At 41.6% G+C, this 17,693-nt stretch overlaps 1 protein-coding gene across 1 annotated transcript; it reads left to right on the forward strand.

Annotated features, from left to right (window-relative positions):
* The first annotated feature begins 11,505 nt into the window (after window positions 1-11,505).
* Window positions 11,506-14,637, forward strand: RAG1 (recombination activating 1). The gene has a single exon (XM_040980318.1). The coding sequence runs from the start codon at window positions 11,506-11,508 to the stop codon at window positions 14,635-14,637; it is 3,132 nt and encodes a 1,043-aa protein (XP_040836252.1).
* Window positions 14,638-17,693: the final 3,056 nt, after the last annotated feature.

The following is a 17,693-nucleotide window of genomic DNA, read 5'->3' on the forward strand; positions in this document are numbered from 1 at the left end:
AGATGCTCATTCTTGACCACTGTCACATTTGCAAATGATTTGTTTTTGAAGTTTTTGGCCTTTAATTTAAAGAGCTTGACTCTAACGTGCTGCCTGTGAGCAAGCTCTTACATGAAAACAAACAAAAAATCCTCTTCCTCCTGAAGCAGTCATTTCCTGAGGTGTGGGTGTTAGGAATTTATCATACGAATTTTGGAGAGGAAGACATAATCCAATCCATGCGTATGCTCTATCATTTCACTTTGGTTAACATGTTCTTTTCATATTTTAATGTTTACCTGAAGTTTGCGTTTTAGCTTCAGCATTTGCCTTTTCTACGTGATATTTCATATCTCTGTTCTGAACTGCTGAGGATCAACTAAAGAATAGTTCTCAGGATGCCAACAGAATCACAAAGTTTTAGGAGGAATGCATTTATCTTTTTTTTTTCAGATTTATTTATTTTTTTAATTGGAAAGTCAGGTATACAAGAGGAGGAGAGGCAGAGTGGAAGATCTTTCCCTCTGATGATTCACTTCCCAAGTGGCCACAACGAAGGGAGTTGAGCCAATCCGAAGCCAGGAGCCAGGAGCTTCTTCCAGGTCTCCCACGTGGGTACAGGAACCCAAGGCTTTGGGCCATCCTTGACTGCTTTCCCAGGCCACAAGCAGGGAGCTGGATGGAAAGAGGGGCTGCTGGGTCATAAACTGGCCCCCATATGGGATCCTGGTGCATGCAAAGTGAGGATTTCAGTTGCTAGGTTACTGTGCCAGGCCGAAGGTACTTATCTATTATCCCCATGTAAACTCTAGTATTTATTAAATGCCTACCTAGTGTCAGACTTTCAGCCAGATATTGTTATTTGGTTATTTAATCTTCATAAGACCGCTAGAAAGTAGTTGTTATCCATTTTTACAAATTATTAAACAGAGCAAATTATGTCTCAAAAATGCTTACCTTGGTGATTCAAGATCACAGAACGACATAGGGACAGGGTAGGAATTACTAAGTTTTGTGTCCTTGTGCCTGGATCGAATATGTCACGACAGGTGATTTTGAGTGCTCGTGAGGGTCATCCTTCTGAGGCGTTTCCTGATGATTCAACTGATTGAGCGTAGCAGATATCTCTTCCTGGCGAGGATGGGCAGTGTTCAATATCTCCAGAGCCTGAAAAAGCACAATAAATAAATAAATAAAACGAAGAAAAGAGAGTCTGTTTGGCTTCAGACTCTTGTCTTTTCCTGGCATGCCCCCTCCCCCACCAGTGGTAACTTAACACCATTAACACTCCTTGTTTTCAGGCCATTGACTTCGGACAAAAAAATCCAAAACTGGACGTCTTTAGCCTCTAACTTGCAGATGATCATTCGTGGCAATTCTCAGCTTCCTTAATTGTGTGAGCAAATTTTTTATAATCATCTTTCTCTCTATATGATTTATCTGTTTACTCATATCAGCTATGGGTTCTGTTTCTCTGGAGACCCCTCACACAGCGGGGTCTGAGGTAGTTTTTCACACAGCAAAGATAGCAAATGTAAGATGGGTTGATGCTTTTGAGGAACACCCCTGGGGGCAGTGTGCCGGAAAGGAAGTTGGAGATGAGACAGAAATGACCCTTCCGTCCCCTCGTCTCCTACTCTCACTGCAACTGGGGAACCAGCAAAGTGGCTGGATCATCAAAGCAAGATGATGTGTTTATAAGTTTAACAGGTTTAGAATTTTTATTGGATGGGAGTGTCTGGAGAAAATGAAAAATGACACTAAGAGTTTGTATGGTGTGCATGGGGTTATTGAATGGAGGTAGAGCTGGGGGCCATTGCCTCAGGTACTGCTGTGATCTGTGCAATTGTAGCGGAGGTAAAGGCCTCCTGCCACGGCGCAGGCCTGGTACCCAGTTCAGTGTCATTGTGTTCGTGGAACCGGTTGCAGCTTTTAAGGTACAATGACTTAGTGCAGGCGTCGCTGACGCTGGGAGAACCAGAAGGAGGAGCAGTGCCACACCTCAGGCTGGCCATGTGACCCCATGGCCGCTTCCGAAACTCCTGTAGCTGTCATGCACTTCCTGCTCCCATTTTCAAATGAGAAAATTGAGTGTGAGAGAATAAGAAGTAATTCTAAGCCCGCACAGGCTTGACGTGAGGCTTGAATTCAGAGTGTTACAGAGGTTTGCCATTCCAAAGCCCAGGTTCTTAACTGGTATGGATCTTCAGCCCAGGGTGAAGTGAGGAAGAATATATCAATAGAAACAGTTAAAGTTTCTATTCAAGATTCTAATTCTATTCTATTCAGAAATTCTATTTTTCAAAGATTTTTTTTCTTGCAACAGTTGTGCAACTTTGGGAGCAGGAGCTTGTAAAGCTAGGGGAACCTGTCCGTCTACTGTTTCATGAAAGCTACGGCTGTTTGCAGGTGGGCTGTGGGCAGTGCATTTTCTCCAGTCCTGAGAAAGCTCCTCCCCCAGGTCAGAATACAAACTCTGAGAAATTTCATGCTGCATTTATATGTGATTTTTTTTCTCGGAACCCTCACAGCTAAGTAGGATAAGGATATTGGTTTTGAAATGATACAGACATCCCTAGATTAGCAGATCTGTCCAATAAAGGCTTATTTTTTGGTCATTAACTCTCAGTTCTCCAAAATTTCCTCACAAAGACATGCTCTTCTCACGCGGACCAGTTTAAGGTTTAAGGATTGGTGTTTATTACACATGTTCTGGATCCACTCGGCAGTAGGAAGACGGGCTGCAGCTCCGTGTTAGATTCTTACCTTCAGGAAAGGCTGGAGCTCCTGGGAAAATCTCTATGATCATAAAAATGTCAATTTTATTTGGTTGAAATGAGAGTGCACGAGTGAGGAAGATTCGTCATCTATTGATTCAGACCACAAATGCCTACAACAGCCAGTGCTGCACCAGGCTCCAGCCAGAAACTGGGAATTCCAGCTGCATCTCTCCCGTGGGTGGCACACAGGGATCCTTGCTCTTGAGCCATCACCCCAGGGCGCACATCATCAGGAAGCTGGAATGGAGAATAGAGACAGGACTTCAACGTAGGTCCTCCAATAGAGATTCCAGCTTCAGCAGTGGTTTAACTATTTGCACCAAACACCCTCTCCAACTTGGGTCTGTTAAGCTTTTGGCACTGCTTCTTAGTTTATAGGAATTCGTATGAGGAGAATTCTCACAGATACAGGCAGTGGATGGAGACTGGGAAAAGGGGAACAGAAAAGAGAAAAATCCTCCTGATTCCTTCTTAACCAGTTCAGGGAGTCGCTCGAATTTTCTAATGGCATTTTGGGACGCATGTGGATGTAGATTTTCGCCCACACGGTGGCAGTAGTTGCTTAGGAAATAGCCTAACTAGTCTGGGAGCTGATTGCGGCACTCCTCAATGTGTGGGGAATGAACCGCTGCTTATGTTCACAACAATTAATAACGCATCAGAAAATTCACTAATAGGGACAATCCGCATTGAATTAATTAGAGAACAATTTAAAGACTTGAAGCGTGTGTGTGTGTGTGTGTGTGGGGGGGCACTTGGAAACAGTGCGTCTGCACGGCCAGAGCCGCTTGACAAGTTGGTGTCATTACCCAAGGCTGTCCTCCAGCAATGACCTCCTCAGGTTCTGCTCCGTTGTCAACTTGAATTCCTTTCCAGCTACGAGAGGCTAGACAGCATTGGAGGTGGGAGAAGGAGGGGCGTTTGCTTACCAGTACAGTGATGGGAATCTTGTTGTGGTTTGAAGTGCGTTTCTTAGGCTGATTCTCTTCTGTGACATTGTTAGGACACTTCACCCTTCAAGGGGCTGTTTCTTACTTTCTTACTTATAAAATGTATCCACCAGGCCAGATAACCTCTAAGTTTCCCTCTAGCTCTGGCTTTGGATTTGGAGATGTTAGAAGACAAGACTTTGGCCAGTTGGAGATCCCTAGATACACGCTTTGTGTGTTATAACATCGCCAGCAAACAGCATCTGCTGTATTATGATACGAGGACAAAATGCTGTGTTCATACTCAGACCATGGCTGCAGGAGTAGATTTTGATTGATATCAGCAACTAGAGCTCATTGCTTTCTGGGAAGAAATTCAATTTGAAAATGTCTCTTAAAAGGGCGTTTGGGGAGCCACAAGGAGTAAGTGAGGCAACCAGCTAAGGAGGGTCATGGGCTTAGATGCACGGAGGGGAAGCAAGGAGTGTGTGGGAAGGAGCCCAGGCACTCTGGGACTGTTGGCACTCCCACGACTAACCCTTCACTCCTCTCCCTGCTGGGCAGGCTGTCCTCAGGGCTGGAACCTGGCATGGAATTGTTCAAGCCTTAATCTGCTCTTTTCATTTTTTTTGACTCCTATGAAATCTGATCAACACCTGTGAGCGGTATTTTACCAAATTTGCTTTAATTTGCTTGGAAAAGCACACATTTCTGGGCCAGCCCTGACTTTGCTATTTTGTGATAAAAGTCAAGACTTGCTTCAGGTGCGGTTGTCAGAGGAACAAGATTTGAAACTGGGATAGTAGATGGAATTTCATGTCCAAGCAAAGAGACGAAGTCTGTCACCTGACTTGTTTTTCCAGGTAATGGAGATCCCAACTCTTAGCAAGGGATATGTAACATCGGTCAATAGAATGAGTTCAATATAGTTGGGGAAAAGAGGTCCTCTGGTGAAATAGGAAGAGAACCTAAAAATCTGTTTGATTCTGCTTCTGAAGCATTGTAGTATGCAAACCCAGATTTCTGTATAAAACAAAAAAAAAATTATGGGACCGCATTTTCCTATGTGCCTAACATTTGCCTCATTTTCAGGTTATTATGAATATTTATTAATAAATCTTGCAGTTTCTTTTCCTATTTACAAAAGCATCATGCCACTGATGTGAAGTTAAGCAGTACATAAATCTATGAGAGGGGAAGAGAGTGAGAACCCTACTGTCAGGTATGAGCCTTTTACTCCTGTTCTCCAAAAGCCAGATGTATTCTCTGATGTGTCTATGAGTATTTGACCAGGTAACTTCCCCAACAAAAATTGGACACAGTTTCATGGGGCTGGCATCATGGCATAGTAGATTAAGCTTTTGCCTGCAATACCAGAGTCCTAAATGGGTTCCAGTTCTAATCCTGGCTACTCCAGTTCTGATACATCAATATATCGCTCTGCTTATGGTGTGAGAAAGCAGTGGAGAATGTCTCAATTCCTTGGGTCCCTTCACCCACATACAGGGAGCTCCAGGATCCTGGCTTCAGATCAGCTCAGCTCTGGCCATTGTGGCCATTTGGGGGAATAAACCAGAGCATGGAAGAACTCTGTAAAATCTGCCTTTCCAATAAATAAACAAATCTTTAAGAAAAGTGACAAGGATTTCATGTTTCCCAACTTTAGTTTCAGACTGAATCATGACTAACTGACCCTGTTGACCCAGGGTAGCCCATGGTTAATCAGCATTGCTGATCTGTTCATTTTCCTTTGCTCATACGTGGGCCTGAGACACTGGTACCTATCATTGGAAGCCAGGACTTTGGTCCAACTCTTGAGATGCTGATGCTTTCTTTATCTTTTCAAGGTGAAGCGTGCACACTTGACCTTTTCCTTTCTGTGAGTCCAGACAGATGCAGGGTTTCGGAGAGTTCAAGGAGGGATGGGAAGCGCCCCTTCTTCTTTGTAGGTCATAGTGTGAGTCCTCTCCACTTGACCCCAGAGTGGCAGGAGGACATCAAGGCCACAGAGTTTACTTCTTAGTGGCCCTGGCATGAAAATAAGATAAATATCAACTTCAGGGAATGTTTGGTCCTCCCTTGGCCATCTGAGTGCCTTCTCAAATAAGAACCTCAGGCAAAGGTTCCCTTCCTTCAGGCACTAACACTCAGTTGCTCTGGCAGCCTCAGACCAGCTTCTTCTCCCTTCCTGTGATCTGGCTCTGTCTTTAGATTGTTAAAAACCTGGGTCTAGCTGTTGTATGGTTGGACATGTTCATGTATGAAAGAGTAGGGTTATAAAGGAAGTGTCTAATGAGGGCAGCACAGCACAAAGAAACCCTTGAGCCTGTTCCTTGATGGTTTCTGCTGGCAATCCAGTAAACAAGGGAATCTTTCAGGTATTTGCTCACCATAAGGTCCTTAGAGGACAAAGCTGGCCTAAGACTTATGCAAGAGACTTGAAACCAAGATAGTATTGGGTGTCCTGAAATTCATTCTTGAATAATCCACAGAGTACTGTTAATGAAGTAGCTTTTATTCTTCTCTTTTTACAGAATACTGAAATAATTTAGAACATAGGCTTTGGGATTCCATTCCATCTTTATGATTTAGTGGCCAGATGGCCATGGACAAGTTAATTCATCACTCCAAGCTTTTGGTGCTTATTTTTAGAGACATGGGTAGCAAACACATTTAATTCTTGGTAGAATTAGATAATCTAGTATGGACCTTGGAATTCATTGTTCTGGATAATGGTTGCTTTGCTGCTTTCAGTAATGGCGGCGGAGATTAAAAAGCTTGGACTGTAGGGGATACAGGCTCATAAAGTGCAGATCACATGACAAAGGTCCAAGTCAAATCCAGGTCTGTCAGCTTCAACACTTTAGGCATCATGACACAGTGAATGTTCAGGGAGTACCACCTTTCCCAGACCAATAACTAACCAGGAAGAAGGGTTCTGGAACTATCAAAATGCCATTTCAAAACAATAATAAAAAATAATACTTTTAGTATCTGAGAAGCCTTACTATGTATGAGGGACTGTTTTAACGCTTTTTTCTACAGTTCTCCCCATTATACCTCACTCATTCAAGCATACAGGATGAATATTCCCATTCTACGGATGTGAAAATTGAAATACAGAATTGTAGAAGCCTGGCGGTAACCAGAACAGAAGTTACAAGATCATTTCCAACCTAAGCATTCTTAGGGAGTGGGTAAACCAGCAGCCAGTTCGTCAGTACACACTGGTGCTTTGTTGTCCCCCTCCCTGCCCTGCCCCCAAGCAAAGCTTGCTGAAGAGCCAGGTGCAGCTGGAGCTGAGTGTTCCTGGCCTGTGATTGGCTGCCATCCTTTGTGGTTAACCCTCGATGGTGGGGGAAGCTGGGAAGGACAGTGCAGGCTGATAAATAACACAACAGTTGGCTCTGAAGGACAAGAAAGCCAGGAGGGAGAAGAGAACACACTTTACTTTCTCTCTGGCATTGAATAGTATCAGCCAAACTGCAGACATCCAACCTCACTGTAGCCAGGCAGCCTGCTGAGCAAGGTAACACTTATACTTTTCATCCCTTGAGCCAAAATATTTATTACTTTCATATGTTTTTAATTAGAAGTACTTGGCCTTTTCTCTTGCAGGTGATGAGGGAGAAAGCTGGGAAGCTGACAATTTGGTCTTTATTTCTTGTGCATGAAAATTAAAAAGGAGTAAGAGACCAAGATCTAAGACAACAAAGATTAAGAGAAAAAGAAGGAAAATTTCTGAATTGCTCTGAGTGGAAATTGCTGGCAGAGCATAGGTTTAAGGAATTCTTCTTGGTGAACACATGAACAAATTAGCAGAAGGCGAATTGTGAGACTAGCAAAAGAAATTCTGCTGGTCCCACCAAGAACAATCCTTGAGAGTAAACAAATTCTAGGGTGGGGAGATATGCATAGTTTCCCTAGTATTGCTGAATATTGCCAGGCATTTCCTGAGCTTGTTTGTACCATTTGGGAGGCCAGTGTTTCTTCAAATGTGGCCTGTGGGCCAGCCACAAGTCTCAGGATCACTGGGATAGTCTCTGGACTCCATCCCAGAATAAAATTCAGCCTCTCTGGGATCTGCTGATCTATGTTTCTTGATAAAAATGATCTACATTAAGAATTCCTATTGTAAAGAACCTGATTTGTGGTTCTGTTCTTGAGCCAACATGTCAGATCCCGGATGGTGGCAGGATATTTCACTGTATGCCACGGTTCAAGCAAGGAGTTGTCTCTGGAAAAGCAAAAGTTTAAGGGTCTGTTGTCTGAGACTTACAGAAAGGCTTTGGATGCTGCCAATCTTTTGATGGTGTGGTGTTTGGCATATAGCAGACAATAGTGTCCGTGGAATTAACAGGTGAATGAGAAGGACAGGTGTCATGGAAGAGAAGCATCAGCCAAGGGTGGTAGTTGGATTTGAGATCCAGTGGAAACACTTGGGAATTCGGTACAGACCAAGGCAATTATGTTAAAAGGGGAGATGGTGGATGGAGCAATGGGATGTGTATGTGTGCTGGTAGCAGGTGGAGTGCGGATGGAGCTGCACACCGCGGGGCCCAGCCTCCTGAAGTAACAAATGGTCATAGCACCCCGTTATAGTTTCTACCTCATCTAAACCACGGCAGGCTGATTGTTAAAAGGAATCTGTACCCTGTAGCAGTGATGACAATGTGGAGATGGCAATGTCTGGTGGGTCAGGGCGTAACCAGCACAAGCTCCACAGCTTTTAGATTCTTAGGTGGTTCTTCTGCTAAGCAGTAACACCACTTGTCAGATTTCTAACTATGATGTCTACAGGTCCAAATTGGAATTTGTGTTCTATACACTTGCCAAAAAACAAGGCACCTTAAAAGATGGTGATCAGTTTTTTAGAGTTAGCCAGGACTTAAACTTTTCTGAAAGAAATTTAGAAAGAAACGTGTAAAAGTGACAATAGGGTGTATGTAAACCTAATATTGAAAACGGTTTTTATCCACAATGAACTGGTCAAAATTTTTCATGTCGGTTATGAAAAATTCAAATGATATAAAGATGAGTGAAATATAAAGTTCAAGATAGATTTCCTACAGTATCAATTCTATTTTCTGGAGACAAAACACTCTTCTATAAGGGTTTAGTGCCTAACCTGTCAGAATTTCCATCCTTTCATATACACAGAATTCAAGTGTACTGCTTAAATGGTCCTGCTATTTTGTCTGCTTTTTCATGTAGACATCTTTACATGTCATTGATTCATGTAGAAATCGCACAGATATCAATGTCTACTCAAAAATTTAATCTTCTGTGTCATTTCATTTGTCTATCCGTCTAATTTAATGATGCCTCTTTTGTAATTAGATTATTTCCCATTTTTCCCAACAATCTTTTAAACAAATCTCTTTCCCTACATTCATATAAATACCACTGTATGCTTGTGGGAACGTTTTTACAAAATAAATATGGAATAATATTCTAAAAGCAGATTTATTACACCAAAGATAATGTATTTAAACTTTTAAAGGGACGTTGCTAAATTTTTCTCTAGATATTTTATACCAATTTATATTCCATGCTTTCCTTCATGCTGAGTGATATCAATAGTTTTGATCTTTAGTAATGTGATAGATAAGAGAAGAATTCACTAGATCTCGTTCTTGGAAGTTCTGTTCTTTCAAAAGATAGATTTATCTTGATGAAGATACATTTATTTTGAGGAATAAACATCACAAATAAAGATTAAAAAAATCTACTCTTATATACCTTCACAGGTAACATTCCTGGCATCCAAGAGTACATTTTCCTAAAAATAATAAGCATAACACATTCCTTACATTTCTCTCTTATTTATCGTTTGGCTAAACATTATCACGGTTAAATGAATACATTTGATTAGAATATCAATAGCTGATAACTGTTTGGTTGTGACACTTTTTCATGTTAGTATTAAAGAATGGTTTGGCAGAGTTTATTGTAATATTTCAGCTCGTGGGTAATAGAGGAGGAATGTGGAGGGAGAGGAGATAGTTGCCAACAAGCTCTGTGGTTGACTTAAGGCACTATTTATATTGTAGTTGATGAACTCAAGATAAAGTCATAGACTTTTTTAAAATAATAATTTCTCAAAAGTTTGTCTTGCAAGGTCAAAAGAACAGGCGCATAAGGAAAAGGCTGGAGAGTGAAAACAGTAAAGCAATTAAAAGGCATATGGGGTTGAATTCCAGATTATGAGGCAGAAGAGGCGGGAAAGTCCCAGTACCCACTAGGGGGCAGTATTAAGGAATCTGACCAAGCTGTAAGCATCTCTGGAGGACTTGTTGGGCTGCAGTTGAAATGTTTTTGATGTTACTGAGACCTTTAAAATGGTTTAGAATTATGAAATACTGCCCATGGAGTAATCTAAAGGAGTCATATAAATTTGCTTTTCATTTTTGTTAAAAAAAAAAGAACTCCCGTCATTCTAATGAATATTGCATGCAAGATGGAACAAACTTCAGTAGTTCTTTAAAGGGACAACTTTTGCTAGTGGTGGTCAGTGTTTCTGCCATCATTCTCTCCTTGCTGCCTCCACAATGACAGTCCCACAACGGTCAAAATGTGATCAACTGAGTATTTTTTCCTTGACTGCCAAAAAGCCTTCATCAATGTGGCTTTTTGGGAGAATACTGTATATTGCTAGAAATAATTGGAGAGTCAAAAGGGGTAGCCTAGGCAAAATTGAGAGGTGCAGATGGACTCATAGGTTGAAAATACAGTTGCCATTTTTCCAATTGTACGTGCTAAAGGATTTAGGCAAGGGTAGGCTACCTGGGTTTAGCGAGTATCAGATCACATTGTCAGAATTTTGCCTACATTACTATTGATGCTCACTTTACAACTCAGACTAGTAGAGTTCCTGGGCTTATCCAATTTTCTTTTTAGGAAGAAAAACATTCCTCTTTACCTCTTCTTATTACAAATACTCCAGTTAATGACTGCTGACCAGAAATGACTCTCAGAATGGCTTGTGTGGGTTCTATGTGAAAGCCCTGGAATTTTTCAATTTAAAAGTTCTTCTGTGTCTTGGCCAAGGAATGCTGTGGTTTGTTGTAGGTTTAGAGCTCAGTAGTTTTTATCTCTAATGTAGACACAGCCTTATAATTTACAATATCATTCATTAATTGAAATTGTAAGCGTAATTACTATCCATGATACTTATTATTAGTTTGCATCCATAAAGCGCAAAATTCACTTCATCCTTTCAACTACTGAGTAATTAGTTTCTTTGAGTTCGTAGCTTTATCATTCCTTTATGATCCATTTGGAAGAAATAAACAATCAAGCTCCCAGAACACTTGCTTTAAAAAGCTAGAAATATATTGCACAGCTATAGTGTGCAATATAGTGCAATAAGGCTAATACAAGATAGAAAAATTACTTTCCTTTGTTTTTTTTTTTGTAGAAAGTTTATCTTTGCTTTTGCTCAGCAAATAACTATTGAGAACCTAATGTTTACCAGGAAGTGTTGGGACAGAACGATGAATGACTTAGAAGTTCTATCTTTAAAGAAGTTTTTGTGACAAGGAAATAAGACTGTATATATGTATATTCATCTATGTCTGTATATAAAAACTACATAGTATATATGGTATAAATATGATAAGCATTGTCAAAATAGGAAATAACTCTATTTTTGTGGACCTATGATCAATACCTAACAATATATTCAAGTAGAGATTTAGTAAGTACACATTGGATTGAATTAACTAATGAATACATGGATGTGTTAATACATTCATGAGATAGTTGAATTTTTTCTTATCTTGTCTGTTTTCCTGTACCCAGGTAATTCAGCCAGTATGGCTGTGTCTTTGCCACCCACTCTGGGACTCAGTTCTGCCCCAGATGAAATTCAGCATCCACATCTGAAATTTTCAGAATGGAAATTCAAGCTGTTCAGGGTAAGATCCTTTGAAAAACCTCCTGAAGAAGCTCAAAAAGAGAAGAAGGATTCCTCCGAGGGGAAGCCTTTTCTAGAGCAATCTCCAGCAATCCAGGACAAGACTAATGGTCAGACGCCAGAGCCGACACCACCAACATTCAAGCTCCACCCTAAGTTTTCAAAGAAATTCCACGATGATGGGAAGGCAAGAGACAAAGCAATCCACCAAGCCAACCTCCGACATCTCTGCCGCATCTGTGGGAATTCTTTTAAAACTGACAAACACAGCAGGAGATACCCTGTGCATGGGCCTGTGGATAGTAAAACTCGAAACCTTTTACGGAAGAAGGAGAAGAGAGCCACTTCCTGGCCAGATCTCATTGCCAAGGTTTTCCGGATCGATGTGAAGGCAGATGTTGACTCAATCCACCCTACTGAGTTCTGTCATAACTGCTGGCGTATCATGTATAGGAAGTTTAGCAGTGCTCCACGTGAGGTTTACTTCCCGAGGAGTGCAACCATGGAGTGGCAACCCCATGCCCCATCCTGTGACATCTGCTATACTGCCCATCGGAGACTCAAGAGGAGGAATCATCAGTCAAATGTGCAGCTCAGCAAAAAACTCAAAGCTGTGCGTGACCAAGCAAGACAATGCCATCAGAGCAAGAGAAGAGCTCAGGCAAGAATCACCAACAAGGACATGATGAAGAAGATTGCCAATTGCAGTCAGATACATCTTAGTACCAAGTTCCTTGCAGTGGACTTCCCAGCACCCTTTGTGAAATCTATTTCCTGCCAGATTTGTGAACATATTCTGGCTGACCCTGTGGAGACCAGCTGCAAGCATGTGTTTTGCAGGGTCTGCATTCTGAGATGCCTCAAAGTCATGGGCAGCTATTGTCCCTCTTGCCAATATCCATGCTTCCCTACTGATCTGGAAAGTCCGGTGAAGTCGTTTCTGTGTATCCTGAATTCCTTGATGGTGAAATGTCCAGCACAAGAGTGTCATGAAGAGGTAAGCTTGGAAAAATACAATCACCACGTTTCCAGCCACAGGGAAGCCAAAGAAACTTTGGTGCATGTTAATAAAGGGGGCCGCCCCCGTCAGCATCTCCTGTCACTGACCCGGAGAGCTCAGAAGCACCGGCTGAGGGAGTTGAAGTTACAAGTCAAGGCCTTTGCTGACAAAGAAGAAGGTGGAGATGTGAAGGCTGTGTGCCTGACCTTGTTCCTGCTGGCGCTGAGGGCCAGGAATGAGCACAGACAAGCTGATGAGCTGGAGGCCATCATGCAGGGTCGTGGCTCTGGCCTCCAGCCAGCTGTTTGCTTGGCCATCCGTGTCAACACCTTCCTCAGCTGCAGTCAGTACCACAAGATGTACAGGACTGTGAAAGCCATCACAGGGAGGCAGATTTTTCAGCCCTTGCATGCTCTTCGCAACGCTGAGAAGGTCCTTCTGCCAGGCTACCACCCCTTTGAGTGGAGGCCCCCTCTGAAGAATGTATCTTCCAGTACTGATGTCGGCATTATTGATGGGCTGTCTGGACTCTCCTCCTCTGTGGATGATTACCCAGTGGACACTATTGCAAAGAGGTTCCGCTATGATGCGGCATTGGTGTCGGCTTTGATGGACATGGAAGAAGACATCTTGCAAGGCATGAAGTCCCAAGACCTTGATGACTACTTGAATGGCCCGTTCACTGTAGTGGTGAAGGAGTCTTGTGATGGAATGGGAGATGTGAGTGAGAAACATGGGAGTGGGCCAGTAGTTCCTGAGAAGGCAGTTCGTTTTTCATTCACAGTCATGAAAATTACCATAGCGCATGGATCACAGAACGTGAAGGTGTTTGAGGAAGCCAAACCTAACTCAGAACTGTGTTGCAAACCATTGTGCCTCATGCTGGCAGATGAGTCTGACCACGAGACCCTGACTGCCATTCTGAGCCCTCTCATTGCTGAGAGGGAGGCCATGAAGAGCAGCGAATTAATGCTTGAGATGGGAGGTATCCTCAGAACCTTCAAGTTTATCTTCAGGGGCACTGGATACGATGAAAAGCTTGTCAGGGAAGTGGAAGGCCTCGAGGCTTCAGGCTCTGTCTACATTTGTACTCTCTGTGATGCCACCCGCCTGGAAGCTTCTCAAAATCTTGTCTTCCATTCTATAACCAGAAGCCATGCTGAGAACCTGGAACGCTACGAGGTCTGGCGTTCCAACCCATACCATGAGTCCGTGGAAGAACTGCGGGATCGAGTAAAAGGGGTCTCAGCCAAACCTTTCATTGAGACAGTCCCTTCCATAGATGCACTCCACTGTGACATTGGCAATGCAGCAGAGTTCTACAAGATCTTCCAGCTAGAGATAGGGGAGGTATATAAGAATCCCAATGCCACCAAGGAGGAAAGGAAAAGATGGCAGGCCACACTGGATAAGCATCTTAGGAAGAAGATGAACCTGAAGCCAATCATGCGGATGAATGGCAACTTTGCAAGGAAGCTCATGACCATGGAGACTGTGGAGGCAGTGTGCGAGCTAATTCCATCCGGGGAGAGGCACGAAGCTCTCCGGGAGCTGATGGAGCTTTACCTGAAGATGAAACCTGTGTGGCGTTCTTCCTGTCCAGCTAAAGAGTGCCCAGAATCCCTTTGCCAGTACAGTTTCAACTCACAGCGTTTTGCTGAGCTTCTCTCTACCAAGTTCAAGTATAGATATGAGGGCAAAATCACCAATTATTTTCACAAAACCCTGGCCCACGTGCCTGAAATTATTGAACGGGATGGCTCTATTGGGGCTTGGGCAAGTGAAGGAAATGAATCCGGCAACAAACTGTTCCGACGCTTCCGGAAAATGAATGCCAGGCAATCCAAGTGCTATGAAATGGAAGATGTCCTGAAACACCACTGGTTGTACACCTCCAAATACCTCCAGAAGTTTATGAATGCTCATAACACATTAAAAAATTCTGGATTTGCCATGAACTCACAAACAAGCTTAGAAGACCCACTGGGCATAGAGGACTCTATGGAAGGCCAAGATTCAATGGAGTTTTAAAGAGGAAACCCGTTGGTTTTTGCAGTTTTCCTCTGAGTGGCATTAAAGGCTTCTCCTACCACCCTTCACTACCGTGTGAGGGGCTTCGCCACCCAAGAGGTGGTAGGTTGCAGGGAGAAGTCACCGATGCTGTAGCCATGCCAGGCAGGAATGGTTACTGAGGCATTGGTTGCTTGAATCGTTCAGTGAGTTCAGAGAAGCAAAAGGAGAGATTAGTTATTTGAAAGCTCAATAACTCAGAGCAGAAGGAACTGCAGGGGACCAGAAATGAGCAAAGATATGTGTTCATGCATGATTGAGTGACATGAAAATCAAAGTCAGGCTTGTGAAAGAGCAGCCAGTGAGGCCAGCAAAGGAATTTGTCTTGTGATTTTCATTTTCTCTCCTTTATGATTTATTACATTTTGTTTCGTGATATAGTATTTTTTAACCCCATTTTTGTCAGACTTTCTAAGAAATTAATTTAACATATGGTGGCTTATGCTACAAGATTCTAAAGAACTTTTTGTTGATTTTTCAGATAATAACTTACATTTGTATGGCACAGTGACCATTGTGAAGGACTCTAAACACATTTTCATATGTATGCATATCCTACATCAAGAAAAATTTTGGGAACCCAGTTAGTCTTTTCTGAGCTTTAAATGATAGCTTGACTGTGACCTTTGGAGAGTAAAACAACTTTTGTGCTCAAGAATTTTTTTTCAATAATGGAGTTAGAAGAATATACCTGTTACCTAGAGCTAGCTATTAAATCTCCTGCCACTATTTGTCCATAGTTACTTAGTTATTGGTAGCCAAATATGAATTTTTTTATTTGTACTTTTACTTTAAAGGAATTTGGAAACTGAAATATTTTTCTATACAATCTCAAGGCCACAGAGGCTTTTAAAAATTTGATTTTGTTTACTGCCTATAAATAAATTTAATAGGTTTTTTTTCTCTATGTGGAATCCGGTTTATTAAATCCACATTTCAGAGAATACTTTATCTTTGAAAAATTGTATTCTTTTAATTTTCAAAAAAATTTCAATATTTTCAGATTCCTGTAAACTTTGTACTAAGTTAATTTTGTGAGCTTAATGGATGACACTTCCTAAGGCACAGAGGAAGAGCTGCCATTTTGCAATGTTTTTGTTTGTTTTATGTTTTGTTACTTTGGGAATGTTTTACACTCGATCTCTTTTTACCTCATGTTAACTTTGTGAAGTAGATGTCATTATTTCCAGTTGATAAGGGGATACATGTCTACGGCCATAGCACCCTGAACGCACCCGATCTCGTCTGATAAGGGGATACATGAGTTTTCCTAAAGTCACAGGGATTTTGGAAATTTGCTCTGGAATTTGGACTCAGGCATTTAGTTCCCAAATTCCATGTTCTTTTATTATCACAAAAGTTAGTCACTATGTTTAGCTATGTGATTGCATTAGAATTTGTTTAGGATTCAGAAGTAACCATTAGACTTCATAACTTGAGGATTACATTTTTTGAAGCTGGGTTGGGAGAGTTTTGAAGTATCTGTATGCTTTGGGCCTTTAACAGGAAAAAGCGAAAGCTCTTCACCACTCCCAGTCCTTTGAAAACTATTGTCTGTATCTTCAGGAATTTGGGATATGCCAGTTGCTGGCAATTTAGAGCAGGCTTGGGATTTTACATGACAGTGATTCATAATGATATGTTAGTGTTAATTAGTTTTCTCCTTGCTTTGATTTTACTGGCCGTAATTGCCACTCTTCATACAGTGTATCAAAGAGCTTTGTAATTTAGTCATTGAATGCACATCAGTGACATTACCCTAAGTGGTGTGCATTTGGTATTTTGCAAGGGTTGAACTCAATATTTTCTTTTTAAAAATACAGCAGTTTTCTTTGATTTTTTTTAATAAACAGAATGACATTCGTAATTTAATTGTGAAAAACTTACATATTTGTATATCGCTTTTTCTTGAAAAATTCTTTATTTTGCATTTAGGAAATTAACAGATTTTAAGTCACTCCTCCCCTTTATCCTGCTTAATGCTGACAGCATGTTGGCGTTGTGCTCTGCATGAATCAACAGCTAAATTCACATAATCACATCACGGCCTGAAAGCTGCTGGCACAGGTTTGTAGATCCCTCCCTTCTGTCACCTAGTTCCTTCCCATTTTGTGATTTGATTGGTGGCACTGTAAATACTTTCCAATATTAATTTCCCCTTTTATAGTGCTATAGGAACTATTTTCAGTGCATGGGCCTAAGAACATGATTTATGGCACAACATTCCCAATAATCTCTTAATCAGATCACATGCTGATAAATCCCCGGAACATCTGGCTGCAGGAATTTCAAAATGTAGGAATGCTGCCTGTGGTTGTCTTTGGCCCTCATTGTTAAGATTGTGATATCCTAGTCCCTGGTTCTATGCTCAAACTTTATTTTTAACAATGCCCGTTGAAAATACAGCCATGCACCCCAGGGAAATTCACAGCACTGAATGGAGCATTTTTTTGAAGTATAGACTGTGACTTTAGAAGTGCAATGCATTTTTCTCCCGTGAAACTTGATTCTACACGTTTTCCTGCCAACCCACTGAGGTGCACTGTAGGGACCAGTGATAATGGCTGATGAAAATTGATGAATGGTTGGTGCGAGGTCAAAAAGCTCCTTGGGATTAATAAACATGCATTGAGAAGTCAGAGTGGGAGGAAAGATGTCTTTTCCTTCAGGTGAACTGGAATTTAGCTTTGCCTCAATTTGTTTTCTGAAAATATAGATGGAGATAGAGATTTTTTTTTTTTAGTTGAGCGTATGAGTCTTGTATTATATCAAACAGCGTTAAAATTCCACTCAGCTAGGAGGAAGGATTTGAACGCCCCTCAGGTGGTTTGGAGAACAACTCATCATTTGGATAAGAGAAGTTTTGGACTGCAGATACGTGTATGTCTTTAGTAATTGTATGAGAGATGGTCTACTTCCTTAGTGTTATTAATTTTTAAGTAAGCGTGGATACTTTATACACATTTGGCCTTTTTCTGTTTATAATAATCTGCATACATATACCTCAGAATTCACTT

Source organism: Ochotona curzoniae, unplaced genomic scaffold, assembly GCF_017591425.1.
Source record: "Ochotona curzoniae isolate NIBS_2020 unplaced genomic scaffold, NIBS_Ocur_1.0 contig_3432, whole genome shotgun sequence".
NCBI classification, from domain to species: Eukaryota; Metazoa; Chordata; class Mammalia; order Lagomorpha; family Ochotonidae; genus Ochotona; species Ochotona curzoniae.

Excerpts from the sequence above, each read along its gene's own strand:
- RAG1 (XM_040980318.1), top strand. The coding sequence starts at position 11,506 with ATGGCTGTGTCTTTGCCACCCACTCTGGGACTCAGTTCTGCCCCAGAT.